General features: G+C 38.9%; 1 protein-coding gene across 1 annotated transcript in view; it reads right to left on the bottom strand.

Moving 5' to 3' along the window:
* Positions 1-355: 355 nt before the first annotated feature.
* LOC134577704 (IgGFc-binding protein-like) overlaps positions 356-25,398 on the bottom strand; it is a 49,540-nt gene continuing 24,497 nt past the window's right edge. The window contains exons 7-22 of the mRNA XM_063436566.1: positions 24,718-25,316; positions 23,095-23,662; positions 21,281-21,873; positions 17,392-17,950; positions 16,705-16,904; positions 15,600-15,741; positions 14,391-14,719; positions 13,586-14,156; positions 12,144-12,742; positions 9,377-9,944; positions 5,680-6,275; positions 4,860-5,424; positions 4,198-4,397; positions 2,801-3,181; positions 1,889-2,175; positions 356-698 (exon numbers count right to left, since the gene is read on the bottom strand). Coding sequence (XP_063292636.1) covers positions 689-698; positions 1,889-2,175; positions 2,801-3,181; positions 4,198-4,397; positions 4,860-5,424; positions 5,680-6,275; positions 9,377-9,944; positions 12,144-12,742; positions 13,586-14,156; positions 14,391-14,719; positions 15,600-15,741; positions 16,705-16,904; positions 17,392-17,950; positions 21,281-21,873; positions 23,095-23,662; positions 24,718-25,316 — 6,767 coding nt within the window. The 3' untranslated portion in view covers positions 356-688. The remainder of the gene's footprint in view (positions 699-1,888; positions 2,176-2,800; positions 3,182-4,197; positions 4,398-4,859; positions 5,425-5,679; positions 6,276-9,376; positions 9,945-12,143; positions 12,743-13,585; positions 14,157-14,390; positions 14,720-15,599; positions 15,742-16,704; positions 16,905-17,391; positions 17,951-21,280; positions 21,874-23,094; positions 23,663-24,717; positions 25,317-25,398) is intronic.

Below are 25,398 nucleotides of genomic sequence, written 5' to 3'. Positions count from 1 at the left end.
AGATAGAGATTGCTAATGAGAAGTCACTGACAGCACACCTCTTTAGGAAATCCTACCATCTTACCTCGCCACCATAGCCCGGCTCCCTCTCTCTCTCTCTGCCACTGGTCGATTCTTCCACACACCACGTTTATATGTCTTATTGCAAAACGAGCATCGTATCCATCAGTCCCTACCCCTTCGGACATGCTGCTATTTCTCTTGTATGTTCTAAGCAGGGCCTTCTTCACCTCATCTCTGTTACAATCTGCACTTGAATTACTTGTCAAATATCCCCATTTTATAATTGTAATGCAATATATTGGGGCTATATTAGTAATAATAATAATAATAATAATAATAATAATAATAATAATTAGAGTAAAGAGAAACTGTTTTATTTTGTGAACAAATAATAACAATTCAATCAAGAGTTTCAGTAGTTAATGAAATTTGCATAATAAAGGCATTGATTAAAAAGCAACGTTTTTAATTTCATAAAATAAGAATTGAAAAAAGAAAGGGAAAAGAAGTAACATTTAACCATAAGTGCATGAACAGTCCGTGCCTCTCCGTACGAACCGGGCTGCTACCAGCACCCTCAGACAGCCATTCTTGGAGGGGGTTTGACCGTTAGTGGGAGCTGGGATCTAAAATGCTTTATATACATTCCATAAGAATCCATGGCACGATATCAGCTTTGTGGACTTCACAGCTCACTGTGGAAAAATAACAGAGAGAACGTGAGATAAAGGACCACGTTTTATCACTAATCCCTAAAGCATCCTGTGGATAGATAATGATGCATTTCCCACTAAACCACCAATTGTGGACAACTGACAAATAAATTGTGTATTTCCAACCAACATAGGTGAACTGAAAAAATGTATCTCAGATGATATTTGTATTACAGTTTAGCTCTTTCCAATTCATTTCACAGTGGACACAGTCTGCAGACAGACACCGAGGCTGGGACACGCTTCTAAAGAAACGTCCGGGCACACAAATGGGAAAAGACTTGGTTAAGGAGCTGAAACATTGTCCGATAGCTTGGTGCCATTGAAGCTGCTAACTCTACGACTCATGTGGCTGGACTTATCTCTGGCAACGTTGGTTATCAGGACTAGTGCAGCCCTCTCTACGTGGAGTGGGGTCTAATATATTTTTTTTGCGTGCAGTTCCCTTGTATCTGTTCAATAGATGCTGAACTACGAACAGGTTCAAATATCACTTTAAATCACTAACCAGCTGAGCACCATGAACAAATGCTGTAGTGGTTATAGTAAGTGGAGTATTAATATAGTACTACTGCAGCACACAGGAAGTTTTTTATACTCTGTGTTGTAATGTTTATTTGTGACAGGTTTGTCTTTGTCACTACTAGGCAGCAGCCAGTGTGCCAGACAGTAAATAACATTTTGAGTGTTAATTAATTGGTAAAAATGCTGCAAAACGAGTGAAATGATGGTAAAAATATTAACAAAAGTAGAGTTTAAAAAAACAGCTATTCTCGGGCCATATGCGTAAAGTGGAGAAGTTGCCCTGGAAACCAATGGAATAGTCATGCTCATTGCTCCACATTTAGAGCCACCCCTCCAGTTGTTTTATTTTTTTGTCCTTCGTCACCGAATTAATGTCAGTTTTTCAGAAATTCATGAACACAAAACATTTATAGAAGTTTACGATTTAGTGTTTTCAACTTTTTGGGAGAACCTTCACTGAACTGGGCATTCTGGAGAATTGACAGAGTATTTAATTAAATGGCTGATTAGGGAAATGTAAAGTCTTTTCCTAGTTAAGTTATTTTGGTGTAACTTTAACAACGGCTCTGTCAATTCTCCGCATTTTCCAGTTTCCATGTCTCTGTTCAGCCAGACTGCAGATCATGTCAGATTTCGATGTCACCTACCATCTGGAGAAATCCCGCGAAGTCCAGGACGCTACAAACTTAGCCACAAGAGTTATGGATTTTCCTCCCGGTTCTTGCAGGTCATCAAACTTCTGCCTGTTGAAGTTCCCACAAGCTCCGCAGAGAGCCCCTGCTAGGTGCTCATTCACACGCACAGTTAATTCTCCATTCCTATTAATGATAAGCTCTACCATGTCGCTACGTCTCAATACCAGCGTTTCCCCTTCGGAATGTATTGACAGAGCTCCGTTATCCTGAAATGGAAGTTTAACTGCTCTCCCATTAACCTGTAATAAAAACAATCAAATGATAATTAGGAATCACAAGTCTAAATTACGGATAATCAATACAGGCTCCATAACGAGCCAACATACTCAATAAGTCAATGTATACAGAGTCTGAATACAAGTACTGTTATATTATTATTATTATTATTATTATTATTATTATTATTATTATTATTATATGTAAAGCACTAACATTTTACCCCGCCATTGGGATATTCCTGCTAATTATTTCACAATGTGACATTTTATCCCGCTATTGGGATATTCCTGCTAATTATTTCACAATGTGACATTTTATCCCGCTATTGGGATATTCCTGCTAATTATTTCACAATGTGACATTTTATCCCGCTATTGGGATATTCCTGCTAATTATTTCACAATGTGACATTTTATCCCGCTATTGGGATATTCCTGCTAATTATTTCACAATGTGACATTTTATCCCGCTATTGGGATATTCCTGCTAATTAGATTTTTTTTAAATCCAGTTTGAGAGTTTTTGCAAATTATTTTAGAATAGCATTTTTAATTCCCCAGTTGCCCCAGTTGTGTTTTTGAGGCTACAAATTGAATTGTAATGCACAATATATGGCTTCATGAGATATTTGTCCGTCTTTCTTACCCAGGCCTCGCCAAACTGGTTGATTGCAATGGAGACACCCACAAAATAGGCATGGACGGCTGAAACATGGAGATGTGTGTCATTCTGGCAGCTCTCTGTGATGGCGACCAGTCTGAACCAAGCATCGTGGCTGGGGTCACACACAGCTGCAAGGTCGAAAGTGATTCCAGGGAAAACAGGGGCAAGTAATTTGTCGAAGGTCATTAGGCTGCCATCGGCACGGAGTGTACATGTACCCTGCTTCTTAATGCATCCTCTCGCCCCATTCTCAAGCCCACAGAACTCTGCATCCGAGCATGCGGAGTTACTGCAAGAGACAGAACCACCAGTCTGACACAGACATGCCTCGGAGCAATCAGGGGAAAGGAGAGACGACCCCAGCTGCAAAACACAATAGAAAAAGGAATATATGAATGAATCAATAAATACATGTCACTTCCTTCAAATAAATCTATGTGTTTCGCCTTATATTAAACAGAAACTGTTGGCCATTCTTAAGGAATAATCTCAGTTTGTAACCCTTATTATCCATCAATCATTATTATATATCTGTCGTTCTATCCATATATGTTTTTGCCTTTCTATATGTTTGTCTATGTTTCTATCGATAGTTGTTGCGTTTGTTTCTGTTTGTTTATCTTTCTATCTATTTTAGATTCTCTGTCTGCTTTATTTAAGAGAGGAGTTGACATAATAATATCAAACCGTTCATCCAATACCTAGTTATAATTTAATGTAATAAAGTTAGAATTAATTTTACCAAACTTACTGCTTTTGTTTAATAAGATCTATTGGTGCTTTATTTACATTTACTCCATTGCTCACAAAAGGTGATATTTTTATTCTAATCTAAACTTTAACATCAGGATTGGGGAGCACCAAACACATGGTCACTTAAGCCCCAACGCGATTGACTAAAAGAAACCGATAAAAGTCGTGAAGGAAACTCACCATAAAATAAGTATATTTGAGGTAAACTGCTGTACTATAATTATATTATAAGTAAAATTCTGGGGGGGTGGGGACAAAACATTGTCTATATAGGGCTGCAATGCTCCCTTTGCAATGGCAAACACCTTTGACAGTATTTGTTGATGTAGAACAGAATAGTATTTGAATTTGGACTCTAATGGGATTTGTTTCACTCTTTGATCTTAAATGGGTCTGCCATGCACCATAACCACTACAACTCACTGTGTGACAAAACACAGGGTTTTCCTCAGCACTCACTTAGGTAACGTGAAAGCTAATACAAGAATATCACTCTAAATTATCTTTAAACATAAATCCTCGAATATCGTTCAAAATATCTGGTTGTTTTAAAATATTTGATAGGGGGGGAAAAGAGCCCTAATTAAACTACTGTACAAGATATACACACGCAATAAACGACTTACATTTAAATATCTCCCATTGTACACACATCCACATGTGTCCATTTCCACACAATGGCTGCCATCAAACTGGTAGCCGTCATCGCACACGCAGCCCTCGTAGCAGGCGTCAGAGCAGAAGGAGTGTGCGGTGATCCCATAGCATGTCATGTCACATGTGCGAGCACAAACATCATAATGACTGTTCTTCGGACAAGACATGGCTAAATGAGAAATTAGAAAAGCAAGACGGTTAAGTATGTTATCGTATAAACTTGTCCATAAATGGTGGGAAAAAAAGGCAAATAAAAAGCTGTAGTTATTATAAACCCTTCTAGATTGTGTGGTTCTGCAATTCAAGTATAATTTAAATCTTCATGTATGGAAAAAAGAAAGAACTTCAACCATCTGCTTGCCTGTCTATTATTCATTTATCCATCTACATTTCTATCTATCTTTTCCAAATAACATCGCGCACCTGCACCTTTTGGATTTTTATTCTTGATTTCTTGGAGGTTATTTATATCAGAACTTCTCGTGGGTTGCTGCATCCTCATAATATTATTTTATCATTATTTAGCTGATTCCCTATTGCGCCAACTTTTTCCTTACACAATTTTTTTTATTTCTATCTATCTGTTTACTTAATTTTGTCTAGTATAATAAAGTGGACATAGGAATCTTACAGCAGAAGGTTGAGGTTCGCCATGGTTTAATCTTTGCCCCAGCGTCTTGGCAAGCAACGGTGTACGCCTGAAGAATATCACAAAGGGTTTCCTTCTGTCCATCAGAGGTGCACATATCCAGCAAACAATTGTTGAAGTAGTAGGTGGCATTCACTAGATATTTGCATTCTGCAAATGGCCCATCTTCGAGTAGAAATAGACCGCATGCCTCATCTCGTGCAAATATGGTGGCCCTCAGTGGATCACAGCTTTTACAGTTCTCCTGACAACCGTTAACACACCCGTCAGAGCTTGTACTCCAGGCCGCACCAAATTCCTCTAAGTTATTTGACAACACACCACTTGGTAAACGGAAGTCATCGTTATTTTGGTCATTGAAATCACCACACAGACCACAGGTGGCTCCCTGGTAAGCTCCAGGGACTGTGATTTTAACCAAATTCATAGAATCATAGAGGACAGCCACCTCAAAATCTGTCAGCAGTTTTATATTGGAACCCTCTTGTGAGATCAGAACTTTACCATTCTCCAAATTAAGAGGCAACGAGTAATCTTCCCCATGGATCTGTAATGAGAATAGTAAAAACATTTGTTTAATTATAGGTAACATTGTATAATTACCTCACATGTTAATGGTGTAACTGCAGTAGCACAAGATACCCTGGATACCTTTTAACCATTTAATAGACCCCATGATGTTATTTTGCAGTCATTTATGGAAAAACATATCTTGAAAAATAATCTATGATAATGTCATTTTGAAAGTAAAACTGCCTAAACATTAGTCAAAGAAAATGTTTTCTCTACAACTGGAACTTACTTGTACTTTCCAGTATGTTCCTTGTTTCATGATAATTTCATATTCATTCACGTTCACCTTTAATGACCTAATTCTTTCCATTTTATCTTTCCCGATACTTTTATTCTCCAGAATTACAGAGAAGTTTCCCAGCCCTAGCTCCTTCCTGCAGACGTTGGCCAGAGTGTAGGAGCAAGTGCCGTAGAAGTCATAGTCAAGACCATCGAAAGAGAGATAGTGTTTGTTGGCAGACACCACACATGTTCCTTCTTTTTTAGAAAAGCAGCCACGGACTCCATTCACCACGTTACATTCTTCATCTGGACCACAAGACATGTCCTGGCAGATGACATTTCCATTGTCCATACACTGGCAGCTTGTCTTGCATTGTCCTTCAGGATAAAACTCCTGTCCATTTTTATAATATTGGCCTTGGAAGAGACAGCCGCACCGAGATATAGGGACACATGTGTCGGCACTGAGCAGGAATCCACTGTCACAGTAGCACCCTTCCATGCATGACTTCACACAATTCACCGAAGTGGACAGGCCAGCACATGTAGGATGGCATCCAGTTCCACACAGCTCATAATGACTATTCACGGAACAGGACATATCTACCAGAATGAGGAAAATCACTATTACATAGATACACGGTATACACGACTTTTCAAATATAAAATATGCAAATTGAATTATCAACTAAAGGTTTGGTTTATTATCTGTGGAAAAATGTCACGTTGGCTTTTTTATTGTTGGTTTTATCCCAGATTATTTTAATGCCACATCTATTATCACATTTATTCTGTGATGGGCATTCTGTGACTGTGTGCAGATCAGCTTTAAATCTTTGCCCAAGAGATTGCGCAAAATCACAACGCATCCATTTCTAAAACAATGGTCTCGACTTAACTCTTTAGAATCAGAAGTCATTCCATCCAATTAGGAAAAAAAACTATAATTTATCTACAAAAATTCCCATGAACATTAATGGTGAGTTCTGTAAATAAATTGTTTGAAAAGTTGTTTTGTTTTAAGAGAATTGAATAATTTCTGATACAGATTCAAATAAATTAAAGCAAGGCCCTTGTAAGAAAACAATCAACACCTGTGACAGTCAGTGTGAAGAACACAACGTTTCAAATATACAGGATAAATACCGATATAAACAAACTCCACCACAGCGACAGAGTTAGAATACATTATGATGTACATTTATTAATCATTCCAGATGGTAGCTGCAGACAACAACAATGTCAGGCTGGAGGCCAGTTTCCTTGAAATCAGCAAGAGAGAGGCAAATCGGAAATAAAAAGTAAAATAAATATTAATGTACATTGCACTGTCTGTTTTCACCTGAACTGCAATAAACCACAAACCTGAAATCAACTCATTGTGGCGACAAACCTGAGATCAACTCATTATGGCGACAAACTTGAAAGGAACTTATTATGGTGACAAACCTGAGAACAACTCATTGTGGAGACAAACCTGAGATCAACTCATTATGGCGACAAACCTGAGAACAACTCATTATGGTAACAAACCTGAGATCAACTCATTATGGCGACAAACCTGAGATCAACTCATTGCGGCAACAAATCTGAGAACAACTCATTATGGTGACAAACCTGAGATCAACTAATTATGGCGACAAACTTGAGAACAACTCATTGTGGCAACAAACCTGAGAACAACTCATTATGGCGACAAACCTGAGATCAACTCATTATGGCGACAAACCTGAGAACAACTCATTGTGGCAACAAACCTGAGACCAACTCATTATGGCGACAAACCTGAGATCAACTCATTATGGCGACAAACCTGAGAACAACTCATTGTGGCAACAAACCTGAGAACAACTCATTATGGCGACAAACCTGAGAACAACTCATTATGGCGACAAACCTGAGATCAACTCATTATGGTAACAAACCTGAGAACAACTCATTGTGGCAACAAACCTGAGAACAACTCATTATGGTGACAAACCTGAGAACAACTCATTATGGTAACAAACCTGAGAACAACTCATTATGGTGACAAACCTGAGAACAACTCATTATGGTAACAAACCTGAGAACAACTCATTATGGCGACAAACCTGAGATCAACTCATTATGGTAACAAACCTGAGAACAACTCATTATGGTGACAAACCTGAGAACAACTCATTATGGTAACAAACCTGAGAACAACTCATTATGGCGACAAACCTGAGATCAACTCATTATGGTAACAAACCTGAGTTTAACTCATTATGGCTACAAGCCTGAGAACAACTCATTATGGTAACAAACCTGAGAACAACTCATTATGGCGACAAACCTGAGAACAACTCATTATGGCTACCAGCCTGAGAACAACTCATTATGGTAACAAACCTGAGAACAACTCATTATGGTAACAAACCTGAGAACAACTCATTATGGTGACAAACCTGAGAACAACTCATTATGGTGACAAACCTGAGAACAACTCATTATGGTAACAAACCTGAGAACAACTCATCATGGTGACAAACCTGAGAACAACTCATTATGGTGACAAACCTGAGAACAACTCATTATGGTGACAAACCTGAGAACAACTCATTATGGTAACAAACCTGAGAACAACTCATTATGGTAACAAACCTGAGAACAACTCATTATGGTGACAAACCTGAGAACAACTCATTATGGTGACACACCTGAGTTTAACTCATTATGGCTACAAGCCTGAGAACAACTCGTTATGGCGACAAACCTGAGAACAACTCATTATGGTGACAAACCTGAGTTTAACTCATTATGGCTACAAACCTGAGAACAACTCATTATGGTAACAAACCTGAGAACAACTCATTATGGTAACAAACCTGAGAACAACTCATTATGGTGACAAACCTGAGAACAACTCATTATGGTGACACACCTGAGTTTAACTCATTATGGCTACAAGCCTGAGAACAACTCGTTATGGCGACAAACCTGAGAACAACTCATTATGGTGACAAACCTGAGTTTAACTCATTATGGCTACAAGCCTGAGAACAACTCATTGTGGTGACAAATCTGAAAGCAACATATTGTGGAGACAAACCTGATAACCAATCATTATGGCAACAAACCTAACAACAACTCATTATAGCAACAGAAGAATACCATCGCTCACTTTAAAAGCCAGTCAGGCAGAATTTTAAAATCTGAGTTTTCTTTTGGAATTTTTATTTTATTTTTTTATTTGATGACATTCTTATGGGGAGTTTATTTATAGCTTTCTATGAAAATCATTAATTTCACACTAATATAGTGCTTTGTCTTTGTTTACAATAGATTGAACTATTTGAGACATAATATGCTCAGATCTGAGAAATACCTACAAACATTTCCGATGTTCACTCGATGGAACTCTGCTTGTAGATAACATTCCCAGCTACAGGTTAAGGGAACATCCACCCCAAAATGTTTTAGGTAAAGTAATATATAATAATTACCATGTGGATATAGATTACACAGGTATTAACAGAGCTTAACAAGTTAACAGAGCTATGTGTAAACATATTTTATATGAATTCAGATGGATTCCAGTGAGGTATATGACTGAGGAGGTCTGAGATGGGATCATGCACTCCACAAAGATTTTTTTTTACAATTTATCTCATTAGAAATGGTTTCACTAATAATTTCTGCTCCTTGAGAATTAAACGAGAAATGTAATATGAGTCACTTACTGCAGAATGTCGATGTCCTCCAAGATTCAATCTTGATCCCCTTGCTCTGGCACTCCAAAACATAACTAGCAATGGCACCGCAGGTTACTGCATAATAACCTTGGTATTGGCAGCTGTCATACACACAATCATCAAAGAAGGGCGATGGGTCAACCACCGCAAAGCATTGTCTAAGTGGTCCATTCACGTTGTTAAGAATTCCGCAGTACATCTCGCCCTTGTATTTATCGATTTTATCTTCATCACACTTGGGGCAATCTTCTTTACAGTCTCCTGTACAGCCAGGAGTTTCCTCCACCTTATACCGATCATCAAACTTAATATTGTCAGCGACCTTGTTATCATCTGCTGGGGTCAGGTCATCCTTAGGATCATCGTTGTAGTTTCCACAAAGACCACACAAGGAACCTGCATAGGTACTGGGCACCATAACGCGGGCATAATTATCCCAGTTATAATTCATGGTGACATCAAAATCAGTTCTGACGAAGGCATGTTCACCTTTCATAAATGCTTTGATTTTGTTGGTTTTGAAGGAGAAAGGTATTGAAGTGATAATTCCATTAACCTGAAATGAAATGTGTTGAAATAATTAAATACTGTGTATATATATATATATAAATATGAAATACTACAAGATGTTACATGAACCCGTTTATAAACCCTGTGTAGACAATGCAGCAGAAATCTGTGGTTTGTCTTCAACCCAAAAATACCCAAACTTGTTTTTATAGTATAAATCATAACTTTATTTTCTTTCCATCACATTCCCTGCTCTAGCGATGCTGATACTCCTTTATCCACAGAATAGCGTATCTCTCATTTCATGATTACTTTCTCTGCCACTATCACACTATCACACAATCTCACTGTACGGTTCTAGGACACCTATACTGAATGAGTAACAAGCAATTCCAGGTTCCTGATTACTGCACCTTGCAATTTACCAGCCATTAATGATCGCCTACCAATATCTGTCAAAGAGATGGCTATTTGAGATAGTTTACAAGTTTCATATTACTTTATTTCCGACTGCGTAGTTCTGCCCAAATGAGTACTTTCAAAGCAGCTAATTCATAAATGTATTGTTTTGTTCTTTAATGCAAAATTTGTCTAACATCCTGTAAGAAATGGAACATGGTAGTTTATTTGCCTTATATGTTGTGGTTGTTAGTGTTAAAGTATTTCAGAAAACGTATGAAACCGTTAGAAAGCTGACATAAGGTTTCCCCCTGCTTTCCCCTCTTACGCCAACACAGATTTTCCCAAGCCACTCTGTGCTTAGAGCTGGGAGACAGATAGTGGGTGTAAATTCCCATCGCAAATATGGCATAAGGCATTCAATTCTCTCCACAAACTTACGAAATGCACTAACCACCTGGAAATGCATTATAAATGAATGATGCTGTGGTACCTTCCACCATCCTGTTTGCATAAAATCTACCCAAATAGTTCTCCAACTTGTTGGAGATGTCAAGATGCATTAGGAACTCTTTATCATATCTGGTGGCAGTGCCCAATAGTACAGCCAGGTATATAAAATAATGCAAGCAGTGGGGGAGGTCCAGGTACCAGGCTCTCCAGACTAGGTTTTACTATTGTTGACTTCTCACAAGTTACCTACTGCAGTTACAATGTTTTTACACATAGGAATAGTGGCCCAACTTTGTGTCATTAGGAATTGGAAATCACGGGATCCTCCTACATTGATGTCTGTGGTAGATGGGGTTAACCATAGCAGAACATGGCATATAATGACCACATATACGTCATCTTCTGGGGCTTCACCTGTTAATCACTGGGATTTGTGGCAGGAATATAATAATATTATATTTGGGGCCTCTGGGGTTCTGCAGGCCTCACTGCAAAGAGGAAACTACTGAGATTTGAGGTGAGGCTTGGAGAGTGGAAGACATGGAGGGAATTGGCCCCACTCCAGCAACAGCTCTCATGTACAACACATGTTAACAGACCTTACGGTGAACTCCTTAGTGTTTGACTCGCAAGTCCAATTTTATATTAATTAACTTTGGTTCCCTTTATTCCCTTTTATTTCGCCTTTAAGGTTAGCTATATTCCTTAGCGTCATTATGTTAGTTTAGTTTGGTTATATATGTTAAATGTCAGTCTGTATACTACAACAGCAAACAAGCTGATTAGCTGATGCAACACTCACCGGAGATGCAACAAGATTGACCCTACGATGTACCGGTTTGGTTATTGTGTTTTACCGTACACTTGCAGATTGGGATCTGAGGGCTGCTAAGATTATAATGTATTGTGTGTGAGAAAGGAATAATTCACTGCAGCAGTCCTGTGTACCTGTGTTGTGTTATCGATGAGACAGTTGGACATTTATGTGTCCTTGTATTTGTCTTACAAAACTCAATAAAAAATATTGTTTAGAAATCTGAAATAGGATTGGCTGCTTCTGTTTTAGGAATGTAAAATAAACAAACCATAACCTTTTATTAGGCTTTTTTCTCATAACCCTTTTGAGACCAAGCCCTAGTTCAAATGTAAACATATTTTCAAAATGCTTTTTCTTACAAGGTTAACCACAAAAATGAAACTGCTTCAGAGGCCTCCAAGCTACAAAGAAGTCCCACAAGTGTTACCCATACTACAATAAGGAGAAAGGGATTATTTTCGCTTGGATTGTTAGGGTATCCAATTAACAGAATCTGCTGCCATTTGAGTGAGCGCTCTATCTCCCCCTCTCTTTGTTATCCACACCACAGGTTACAAAACCAACCGTGATACTTACCAATACGTGTTGTGGATGATCCCGAGTTAAAGTGATGTTCTGGTTGTACACTTTAAGGGTCAAGGCTTTGGCGTAAGAGACTTTCTTATTCCCTCGTCTTTCAGTTTGAATCTTCACATTGAAATATGGGAGGGAGGAATCAGCAGTGCAGACTTCAGCAAACGTATAGATGCACGTTCCCATGAAGTTATATTTCTTTCCATCAAAGGTGACGTAATGAGGGTCACCAGAGGCTGCACAAGTAGAGAAATGTGAAGGGTAGCACCCTCTGACACCGCTGACAGTGCTGCATGTTTCACCTGCTTTGCAGCTTGCTTTCTGACAGTCAACTATTCCTAAGGTGGAAACACACTTGCATTGGATGCTGCACTTATCATCTGACCAGAATATCTGGTTAGGTTGGTAATATTTATTGTTGTAGCTGCAGCCACAGCTCGATACGTTGACACATGTCCCGGCACTGAGTATGTAGCCATCATCACACTGACAAGTCTCCACACAAGGCTTTGTGCATCTGTCTGGTGCGGTGCGGTCTGCACAGCTGGCAGGGCAAGCGTTGCCGCACGCTTCGTAGTGGCTGTTCTTAGGGCACTGGAAAGCTGTGGAATTAACATCAATATATATTAAAAATGATAATTTAAATGTTTGTTTCTGGAGCATTAGTAGTCATCTTCCAAACATATAAAGTTAAACGGATCAGCAAGCACCTTAACTACTACAGCTTATTGAAGGGGTTTTGATCCAAGGAATCTTGGGATGCAGTCCCTCTAATTTTATAAAGCGATTTTCCTACCAGTTTACCATTTGTCAAAATATATATAGCAATGACAGGCTGTAAGCACTGGGACTGGCTTAGTCTAGCACTTGCAGTCTATCATTACTTATCAGCCAATCATTTAAATGAATCTGTACAGACAATGGGGATGTTTCACTCCATTATCTCAGCTTCAGTAAAGGGTCCAGGCTACAGATATCAGAAGAGCACTGGTCAAAATGGTCTGACATAAAGCAGAAGTGCTGTGTTCCTAAGGCTCTTTGCACCAGGGCTACAACAAGCTGTAAAAATACAACAGACTGTATGGGTTATGATGCTTAGAGGGTCTGTTCAAATAGAATAAAGAGACCCAAAAACAAACGTTAGTGCTCAAATGTTATAGCTTCCTCCGGGGCTCATGGAATATGGAATCCCCTGTCAGTGTAAGCATCATAGCTAGTCACGGCTATTATGTTATAGTAACTACATGGGGTGATGAGAGACACCATTTACCTCTGTAGAGGCAGCTGATAATTACTTACAGAAAAAGCACACTTCTATTAATACAGTAATAAGTAAATGCATATCTGATTATGGAGCACCCTGATTTCCAACCTATCAAATTATGGTTAAAATTAAACAATTGTCTACAACTAGACTGAACCAATGCCTGAGAGCTAGGACTTACCACATCCAGACTTTTCTCTCCAGTTGTCGATGGAAATACCTTCCTTTCTGCATAAGTCTGCATAAACTTCCAGAGCTTGGCAAGAAAAGCGTTGAGATCCATCTTTGCTGCAAACATCATTTACGCAGTTGTTAAAGATGACGTCAGCATTGATTTTAGGATGACATTCCCTGAAAGGTCCATCCTCAGCTTTGATGAGACCACAGTAATTATCTCCTTTGTAAATACTTATTTTAGTGTCATCGCACTTCAGGCAGTTTTCTTGGCATGTATCCCAGCAGAATGGATCTTCACCAGAGATTTTCCAGCTTTCTGCCCACTTGATGGTTGAATTTGCCATCTTATTGTCTAAGGTCAGCTGCTCATCATTGGACTGTTGATTAAAATTGCCACAGAGTCCACCAGTACTTCCATAATAGCTGCTTGGGATTTTGACCACCACCTGCTCATTATAGTCATAAATCACTTGAAGTCCAAAGTCCGTGTTCATTATGACACTAGGTCCAGAAAGGCTTAAAGAAATCTTGCCATTTAGCAGGTTTACTGGGAGGTTGGTAGTTTCTTCATTCACCTTGACATTAGAGGAAAAGAGGTACAGTAAGTCATCAGATTATTTGGACCCTTCTGTTTCAAACAGCTATCGATTTACATTCAATAGGGAATTGTAATTTGACTTATATTTTTATTCTAAATGGTATATAATAATTTAAAATGTCTCAAACTGTCTTCTTTTAAATTTTTTTAATATTTAAGTCAAAAATCAACCTAAAGAATTGAAAACAAAATTCATAGTGTAATAGCTTACCAAGGCATTTCCAAAGTCGCCTTTGATGAGGGACATGTTGAATCCATATACAAAGACATTGACCAACTTGAGGAAAGACAACGTTGTAGTTCCACCATTATCTTTTATCTCTTCAATGCTAAAATATGTCAAAGTAGTGTCTCCACCAATGTATCTCGACAAAACATAAGCACAGGTGCCTTGGAAGTCATAGCTGTACCCATCAAAGGTGTTATAATGAGTACCTCCCCATTGCCAACAAGTACCGGTGTATTCCGGGACACAGACTGGAACACCATCCTGGGCAACACAGCTTTCTTTATTTCTGCAAGTAATTGACTTGCACGGATCTGGGGTAAAAGGTATAAGGGTTAGAGTAAAATAACAAATAACAGTTTATTTATGTTAGTTATCACCCAACTCACCAATTATCATTTTATTAATCTCAGGATGAGAATAAAATAACAAAAAGCGACACCTTTATTTGCTAATGTGAAATTTTCCAGGTCACTCATCCAATTTGTGTTGGGATTTTATTTTCATTTAATTAATTAACACAGTATCAATAAATAAATATTTGTAATCATTAATCTCAGGAGTCAGGATAAATGAAAGCCCGGACTGACCCAGTCAAGCAGACAATCTGTGTCCTGAGATTTCACATAGTAAACCTGGTGTATTAACACATTGTCATAATCAGCAACAATTTACATTTCACATGCTAAACCTGACCTAAACGGGCATCAGAACCAAACTGAGGACCTCTATCCAGGGAGTTCCAGAGCACTGTCTCACCCAATCCCCATTCTAAATGGTTGCACTAAAACCTAATATACAAGAGATTTTTTTTTTTACTAAACTAAATTAGGGTGTTAATGTTAATTTTTTTTGTTTATTTCTATATGTGAATAGAAAAGTAGAAAAACGATTTCCGTTCTCCCTCAGCAAATTTCACTTGTGTAAAGTGTTGCTCTTGTTTCCTGTCTATCTGAATGCGGTTTATTTAAAATAAATGCAGATGTAGTGCAAAGATATTCTAGCTAATATAAAATATATTGTATTGGTCACATACCCATCTAAACACATACATGTAAATACAGACACATATAAACATACTATCCCGATAAAGACCTTACACAAAAAGTCACCAGTTTATTTTTACTTTTGTTTAATCTTATGTTCAAGGTACTTTCAAGTGCTCAGCTATTTTAGCGGATATTGCACACTTACCTATATTGATACATCCCAAAGTTCCTTCGATAATAGTGCACTTTTCATTTTTCGCACAGCCGTAAGGCTCACAGGCCATTGACAGACCAGAAGTGCAGGTGCAACGTTGGCTGCAGTCCAGTGATACAATCGTTTGATTGGCCTGTCAAACGTACACAAAATATAATCTGGTAACAAAATTCACTTTCTTTAATGAAAAATATTTCATACAGTTAAACAGGTGTTAGAATGTTACGGCTTTATCTAATTAAGTCGCCTGGAACATAGTTAAAGATGGTCAATTTCCAATGATTTCCTATGCTTTTGGATGTTACTTGTTAGCTCCTTTCCAATTGCTCAGTAAATGGAGTATACATTACTAATTTCTTATGTATATAATTATGTATGTATTTAAATATTCATTAGCAGCAGAATTGCTGTGTCCTCCTATATTTACCTTGGTGGGTTAATAATGGGTCTAATGTGAATACATTTTAGTTCATTCATATACACACTTCATTTGTACATTAGAATTCTTTAAAATAAATATAAAAGTAGAGGTGGATATTCATGGAATTCAGATATTCTTGAGGATTGGTATTGTTTTTTTTTTTTTCTGCGTGGAATAGGGTTTTCCCAATCTATCGGGAATTGTGGCCATTGGAGATGGAAGTATGTCTCTGCAATCCAAATGTTGCGATTCGCAGAAAAGGGACTCCACATTTCCAACGAATAGTGAACATCCCACTGGTGCAAGCAAGCACCCAAGGTGACCAAACCCTTTGCAATAGTAAATATGGGAATAAAGGATCAGGGCACTGCAGTGGGGAATGTTGCCTTAAATTGGACACAAGATACGACATGTATGAGTGAGTCAACCACACAAGATGGTCTTTTATATTTGATAATGACCATACTGAGCAGTCAACACGTCATTGTGTTCTATCTTGTGTCTGATTAAAGTCTGCATTCTCTATTGCAGTGTCCGGATGCTTTATTTCAACGTCTGCATTTAAAATGGGCATTTAAATCGCCCTTTTTGTATTTGTTTTTGGATAATTTCACAGTAGTGAATGGATCAGCTGCAGTTTTGCAGGCCATAGGATGACTATATGTTTTCACTTACATGATAATATGAAGAGTTGTAGTAACAACCACAATCTTGGGAAAGGACACATGAACCACTCTGAAAGAAATAGCCATTGTCACACTGGCATCCCTCTGAGCAGGACACTGGACAGCTGGAGATATCGTACATAGAGGAGCAGCTGGTGGAGCAGAGGTCAGCGCAGGGTTTGTAATGACTGTGCTCTGGGCAACTCATGGCTGTGGATGGAAAAAAAAAACATTCATTTTAAAGGAGGTTAAATTGTAACTTTCTTCTGTTTGTAAATGCCTCCATCCCCATGTGTTTGTCTAAAAATTGGAGACGTATCCATTGCAATGCATAAGGCAAATGTTTATATCCAACTGGTATTGACAATTAGCCCTTATTTTAGGTTGGTTAGGAATTTTACATTGAAAGTGTATGAAATGAATGTACTTCTGGTATAAAATAAACAGACTAAACAAGAAATATTTTTGGATCCTTGCTGTGATTAGTTTTCGATCGTTTCATTAACTGTGTCATTAACCAAAATATTACTGAACATATGGATTCAACCTGAAATTGTGGAGAATTGGGAAGGAGACTTAAAATTGTAGGCTAAAATGTTCAAAGTGTGAAAAAAGCTAATATTTTTGTGATTTTTTTTTTTTTTTTTGCAATTCATTTGTCATTTCCTGGTTTGTAATATCAGAAGTGAACACTTACGACAAAACGTTGAGCTCCTCCATGAACTGATCTCTATGCCAGCATCGCGACAATCTTTGACATAGGTTTGAAGGACCAAGCAAAGGTCTCCGGTTCCTGTACAGAGATTGTTAACGCAGCTCTTCAGATAAGGTGAAGGGTCGACAATGGCATTACAGATTGCAAAAGGTCCTTTGGAAGAGCTGAGAATACCACAAAGTTTTTCTCCAGCCAATTTGTCCTCTTTTGACTTAGGGCAGACAGGGCAATTTTGAGGAGTTCCTAAGCAGGATTCACTGGTAACGCATATATTCTCTGAGTTATTATCTATCCAGGACTCAGCAAATGCAACCAATTCACCATCGTTTAGAACAAATTCGTCTTCGACGATGTCATTGTAATTTCCACATAAACCGCAGGTCTGGTTGTGATAGGTTGCAGGTATGGTCACATGAAGCATAAGATCAGACTCAGCAATGAGACCAAAATCTGTGCTTAGCACAATCCCCAATCCTCGAGGGATAGCATTCAGTTTACCTGACTCCAAATTGAAGGGAAGAGTCATGAGAATTCCATTCACCTGCATGAAGAAAGACAAGGACATCGTATCATCAACAGTAACGTATTAATTGCTGCCAAACATAGATGTTCACTCTAACAGGGCATCAATGAAAGAGTGAGATGTACTGGTACAGTTACATTGTGTTGGAAATATATTATTTAATCGGTTATGCTGAGTGTAACATAGAATGTAACTGCCACGCGACACTCGGGTGATAGCACTGAAAGGATTTAGCATTTTATTCACACAGTATGGCTTTGATTTAATTCCAGACGCTCACATTTACTGGTAGTTTGGCCTCAATTCAATTTGTTTTGATTAGAATCCGATTGAAATTATTACAAGCTGTTAGAAAAAAAATTAAAACATTCCAATGATTTGTCTATAAAAAAAAATCTGTAGATAAACCTTTTAAAAAAGTTTTTCCAACAGATTGACCTAGTTTGAAAAGCAAATCTGAGATAATGAAATCAAGGTTATAATCCTCGATAAATGATATTATTGAAATCGACAGCTACAAGTTATTGATAAATGCAGCACTAGTGTCCATCCGGAAAATAGTTTAAAAAAAGCCTACGGGGGTAAATATGACCCCAACTTATAATATAATGGTGGCTAAAAACCGTATCATGTCTCCCATCATCTTGCTTTGGGTAAGAACATGTCCACTAAACAAGGAGCAGGCTCACTGTGTACTGGATAGCAAACTCAGCGCATAACAAACTCAGCGCGTAGCAAACTCAGCGCGTAGCAAACTCAGCGCATAACAAACTCAGCGCGTAGCAAACTCAGCGCGTAGCAAACTCAGCGCGTAGCAAACTCAGCGCGTAGCAAACTCAGCGCATAACAAACTCAGCGCGTAGCAAACTCAGCGCATAGCAAACTCAGCGCGTAGCAAACTCAGCGCGTAGCAAACTCAGCGCATAACAAACTCAGCGCGTAGCAAACTCAGCGCGTAGCAAACTCAGCGCGTCGCAAACTCAGCGCGTAGCAAACTCAGCGCGTAGCAAACTCTATGGATAGCACACTCTATGGATAGCACATTCTATGGCTAGCACACTCTATGGATAGCAGACTCTATGGATAGCACACTCTATGGATAGCAGACTCTATGGATAGCACACTCTATGGATAGCACACTCTATGGATAGCAGACTCAGCGAATAGCACACTCTATGGATAGCACACTTTATGGATAGCACACTCAGCGAATAGCACACTCTATGGATAGCACACTCTATGGATAGCACACTCTATGGATAGCAGACTCAGCGAATAGCACACTCTATGGATAGCACACTCTATGGATAGCACACTCTATGGCTAGCACACTCTATGGATAGCAGACTCTATGGATAGCACACTCTATGGATAGCACACTCTATGGATAGCAGACTCTATGGATAGCAGACTCTATGGATAGCACACTCTATGGATACCACACTCTATGGATAGCAGACTCAGCGAATAGCACACTCTATGGATAGCACACTTTATGGATAGCAGACTCAGCGAATAGCACACTCTATGGATAGCACACTCTATGGATAGCAGACTCAGCGAATCACACACTCTATGGATAGCACACTCTATCGATAGCACACTCTATGGAAAGCACACTCTATGGATAGCATACTCAGCGAATAGCACACTCTATGGATAGCACACTCTATGGATAGCAACCTCAGCGAATAGCACACTCTATGGATAGCACACTCAATGGATAGCACACTCGATGGATAGCACACTCTATGGATAGCACACTCAGCGAATAGCACACTCTATGGATAGCACACGCTATGGATAGCACACTCTATGGATAGCACACTCAGTGAATAGCACACTCTATGGATAGCACACTCGATGGATAGCACACTCTATGGATATCATACTCAGCGAATAGCACACTCTATGGATAGCACACTCTATGGATAGCACACTCAGCGAATAGCACACTCTATGGATAGCACACTCAATGAATAATACACTCAATGGATAGCACACTCTATGGATAGCACACTCAGCGAATAGCACACTCTATGGATAGCACATTCTATGGATAGCACACTCTATGAATAGCACACTCAGTGAATAGCACACTCTATGGATAGCACACTCTATGGATAGCACACTCTATGGATAGCACACTCAGCGAATAGCACACTCTATGGATAGCACACTCTATGGATAGCACACTCTATGAATAGCACACTCAGTGAATAGCACACTCTATGGATAGCACACTCTATGGATAGCATACTCAGCGAATAGCACACTCTATGGATAGCACACTCATCGAATAGCACACTCTATGGATAGCACACTCAGCGAATAGCACACTCTATGGATAGCACACTTTATGTATAGCACACTCAGCGAATAGCACACTCTATGGATAGCACACTCTATGGATAGCACACTCAGCGAATAGCACACTCTATGGATAGCACACTCTATGGATAGCACACTCTATGGATAGCACAATCAGTAAATAGCACACTCTATGGATAGCACACTCTATGGATAGCACACTCAGTGAATAGCACACTCTATGGATAGCACACTCTATGGATAGCACAATCAGTAAATAGCACACTCTATGGATAGCACACTCTATGGATAGCACACTCAGTGAATAGCACACTCTATGGATAGCACACTCAGCGAATAGCACACTCTATGGATAGCACACTCACCGAATAGCACACTCTATGGATAGCACACTCAGGCTTTCTGATATGGAAGTCTCACTTCAGTCGAGATTGACATTTGGGGGTATTCGGGGGCATGTGGTAGATTTCAAACTTCCCTTGTACTAATGGGAGGTATTGCTAATTCCCATAGGTTTTTATTTCAATTATTTATCAATGCCTAGCATGGTGGGCATAGGGGCAATAAATGTGGTAGCACATTTATCTAAGGTTTTTTTTTTTTTGCATATTGGGTTTGGCTGCTGGAATATATAGAGAACCTTGCAAGTCTGTTTATATTTTGAATCTAAAATATTATTAATTATATTTCATTTCCAATATTCTCAAACAAACTTGTGTGATGCCTCTAGGTGCTACAATTGATTCTCAGTAGAAATGCCTTCTCTTTCAGGAAGTCGAAGCTGATACAAAGTTACTTCATTCAGTGGCTAAGGGAATACTGCTGATCAAGCTGTCCCAAGTATGCATGAATGTTGCATCTATAAACTGGTTACTAGCCTGCAGGGCTATCAGCCATCCTGGTGCCATTTATGATTTCCCATTCATTGACAATCATGCAATCTAACTGCAAGCAGGCCTTTCAAGAAGAAAGAGCGAGGAAAATACATTATTGAATGTAGAAAAGTAATTTCCTTACATAGATTTTGGTTTCGTAGTCATGAATAATGCTTATAGTGTAATTGTAGACTTCCAGTGTTAAGATCCTGCTACTGGGTGGGTCACTGTTTAACAGATTTTGCCTTCGAAGAGAGAAGGGAATCAGATTTGATCCCTCAAGTAAACAGGTCTTTGCCAAAAAATAAGAACAGTTTCCATAGATGTCATATCCTAGACCATCAAAGGTCCTGTAGTAGGACTGTCCCATGGCAGAGCAAGTGGATGACCCATTAGGATGGCAACTCTGTACACCTTTTTCAACACGGCATTCTTCATAGGGGCCACAAGAGAAAGCAGAACACACAACGGTTCCTCCAACGGTGCACGTACACCTATTCTCACATGTATCTTCTGGATAGAATATGTCATTGAGTTGGTAGTATCGATCCTTGAACAAACAGCCACATTGAGAAATAGGAAGACACTGTCCACCACTTAGAATAAAACCAGTGTTACAGGTACAGCCTTCTTTGCAAGCACTGTTGCAATTTGGTGCTGATGTCAAAGATTGACAGGTTGATGGACATCCGCTGGAGCATACGTTATAATGGCTGTTATCAGGACAGGTAAGTGCTGCAACAAAAACACAGGGAAACATGACACATAAGGTTTTTCATCACCAATACCAAATCTTAATATGTGAAAGAAATCATAACATCATTAATGTATCAGAAGATTTCAAGATTGTCTTCTCAAGAATATTTAGTAAGTATGGCCATGCACAGCGTAAGTCGTCAACTGTCCAGTACCTTGGTCTTCAACACATGACACAGTATTTGTTACATATAAAGAACAATGACAACATCTACTTTAAAAGCTATTTGCAACTTGCAATGTGTTGGCCAACAAGGGGTCCAAAGGTCCCAGACAGAGGACCTAATGAGTTACTCCTATAATAAAGCTCTTCACTTGTAACCAAGCCCAGGACATCCTCTGTTCAAGTATGAAGAAAATGTCTACATCAGTACAACTATTCACCACTAGCCCACCCCTGTGTCATGTTTATATTTTATATCACTAAACCATCAGTTAATTTTACATGTTGTTTGTGTTCTGTTTTCTTCAAATCTTCCATTTTTGTAAATTCAATTTCTAATAATCACTCACACGCACTCATTTTATAGCAGATAATTTAAGTAATTATAAATTTGATAATTGTTAATGACATTCTAGACTTGCAATAATCGATCAGAATTCCGTTAATAAAAAAAGATTTGGGATCAAAAGGGCCCAAAAATGAGCCAGTCAGTATAGTGATATATATATATATATATACACCAACCAGGATGGGTCAAAAAATCTAATAAAAATATACATGGAATTTGCGATACACTAATAGGTGCATTTTACCACCATTTGTTTCACGTATCAAGTGAGAAGTAACCAAAAGAGGGAAACACAAGAGGAGCAGCAAAAAACACAATCATTTTATTATTAAATGAATATATTCTATATATTATTAAATGAACATATTTTATATATTATAAATATATATTATTGTTTACTGATTCTCCTTTTTTTCGCCCTATCGGTTACTTTTTACTTGATCTGTGAATAAGATCAGCATTTTTTTGGTGCCAATACCACATCACAAAACAAACATGCCAGTCCATTGTGTGTTTCGTTTGTTTTGTGAATTGGCTACATTTTAGTTCTGAGCTTCAGATAACCCGATCAGCCTAGATTCAGACAAAGTGCACCCAAACTAAACGAATCTCCAAGTCTGATATATCCTCAGATCATGTTCAAGAGAGGAGGCAAGGTAAATAAAACGAGAGGTGTTTATATACTCACGGCAAAACTGCTCAGTTCTCCATGGGTAGACTATTGCTTTGGCATCTTGGCAAGCAGCTGTGTAGCCTGCTATGAGACGGCAAGTAACGTCCTGCAGTTTACCAAATGCACAGAGATCATACACGCAATCCTTGAAGTAATCTTCCGGTAAGATTCGGGACTGGCAGTCTCGAAATGGCCCTTTTTTATCTAACAAGATACCACAGCCTTCCATAGTCTTTCTCTGCTCTTTTTCCAATGTCTTCAGATCAGAACAGCCTGATTCTTTTTCCTCATGGCAACCTTGTACTTCTCCAACTTTCCACGTCTGAGCAAAGGACACTGTGTCATTGGTAACCTCACCGTTGGCAAGAAGCAGGTCATCGTTGGGGTTCTTATTAAAGTTGCCACACAGGCCGCAAACTGAGTTGGCATAGGTAGACGGCACCATCACCTGGACACGAGCATCCCAGTCAAACGTTACCCGGATCCCAATTTTGGTTTGAATGACACAATGTCTCCCAGATGGGAATATAGAGATGCTGCCTGATAGTAAGGTAACAGGAATGTTGGATATAATGCCATTTACCTAATAACAAACACAAACAGAAAATGTGAGTACATAGCACACAGCGATTGAAGCTGTGCGCTTACTGAGCTAAAAAAATAACATCTCCTAGATGTTCCTCTACCTCAGGGCTCCTCAAACTCCAGCCCCCCAGATGTTGCTGAACTACAACACGCATGATTCTTTGAATTACATAGATAGCCAGAGAATCATGGGAGTTGTAGTTCAGCAACATCTGGGGGGCCGGAGTTTGAAGACAACGTATTACCTTATAAATGAATCATTGTATACATTGTTATTTATGTTGTTAGCATCACCATAGATAGTAGTGGCATGAAAGATTAAATAAACATTAGAAATATATTCTACATAAAAACTGATTTAAGAGCTTAACTTTTATTTTAGTAAATTTTGAGTACCTTTCTTATTTTCTGCTATTGTAGCTCCTGAAAGTAATGTTCTAATAGTCCCCTCTCCCATCGTACATAGGTAACTGGACAGGGGGCAACTATATACTAGTTTATCTATGGGAAGAATATTGCACTTCCCAGTTATACGGGACCCTTACCCTGGGACCTACTTGTGTTTTTACCACTTACTACCTTTCTGCACTCCTAGATATTAAATCTGATTCTTTTAGTATCTTTTAATTTATTTTCACCATTTAGTTCTTAGTAGATTATTTAACCAGTGAGCCTATATAATTGTTGGCAGTTTATTTATAGCCAAGAATGAAAATCCATCAATTTGTCCCAAATGTGTGAATTAAAGAATAATTAAAATCAATATGATGTTGATAAATAGCCAAATTGCTGCAGTTCTCGTGGGATTATTTACACCAGGATGTCACACAGATTCACGCTGTTACAGCCCTTTGGTGAATGTTTTATAATGATAAGCAGGACCCATGGGACGATACGATGGGCATACCCAGAGCAGGGTTTCACAGCTACCATTATAAATCCTTGATAACCAGCAATCAATATCTAATAAGATAGCATGGTTGTGTAATCGGAAGCAGATCTGTGAGCATCTCATTGTGTCGCACTATAGAAATATATAAGAGACAGTCTTACCAAAACCTGATTTGGAAACTCTCTGCGGATCTGGATTTCTGTGTCTAAGATGGTGAAGCTGACCAATGCCGTATATGAGACAACACGACTTCCTCGATTTTCATTGCGTACTTTCACCTGGAAGTCTGTTCTTCCACTAGTATTGCTACAGAGCCCCGAGAGCAGATACTCGCAGGTCCCTTGGAAGTTGTAGTGCAATCCATCATAGGTGATATAGTGGGGATCTCCAGAAGCCGAACACGTGCCGTATATGGTTGGATAGCAGCCCTGTAGGCCATTTTGTAGGGTACACTGCTCTCCACTTTTACACTTATTATTGCTGCACTCGACTTTGTGGCTCGTTTCATTGCAGACACACTTTTTCTTACACTGGGTGTCTAAATAAAATGAATCACCGGGAGCGTAGAATCGGTCATCGTACTTGCAGCCACAGTATGCTTTGGGCAGGCACTCTCCCCCGATCATTAGAAAACCCGGGTCACATTCACAGGTCTCAATGCAAGGTTCGGTGCATTTTGAAGGTGCTTGTGGGTCCTCACAGGTGGCTGGGCACGAGTTGCCACAGGCGTTGTACGTGCTGTTTTTTGGACATTCCAAGTCTGGAAGAAGATACAGATAAAAACATAACGAGTTGGCTCGGGAAAGCTAAACTCAGTGATTAAAGGCTGACAGTCACTACGA

The sequence above is a fragment of the Pelobates fuscus genome, chromosome 11 (assembly GCF_036172605.1).
Source record: "Pelobates fuscus isolate aPelFus1 chromosome 11, aPelFus1.pri, whole genome shotgun sequence".
Classification (NCBI taxonomy): Eukaryota; Metazoa; Chordata; class Amphibia; order Anura; family Pelobatidae; genus Pelobates; species Pelobates fuscus.
The sequence above is the reverse complement of the archived record's forward strand: the minus strand, read 5'-3'. Positions and strand labels throughout refer to the sequence as shown.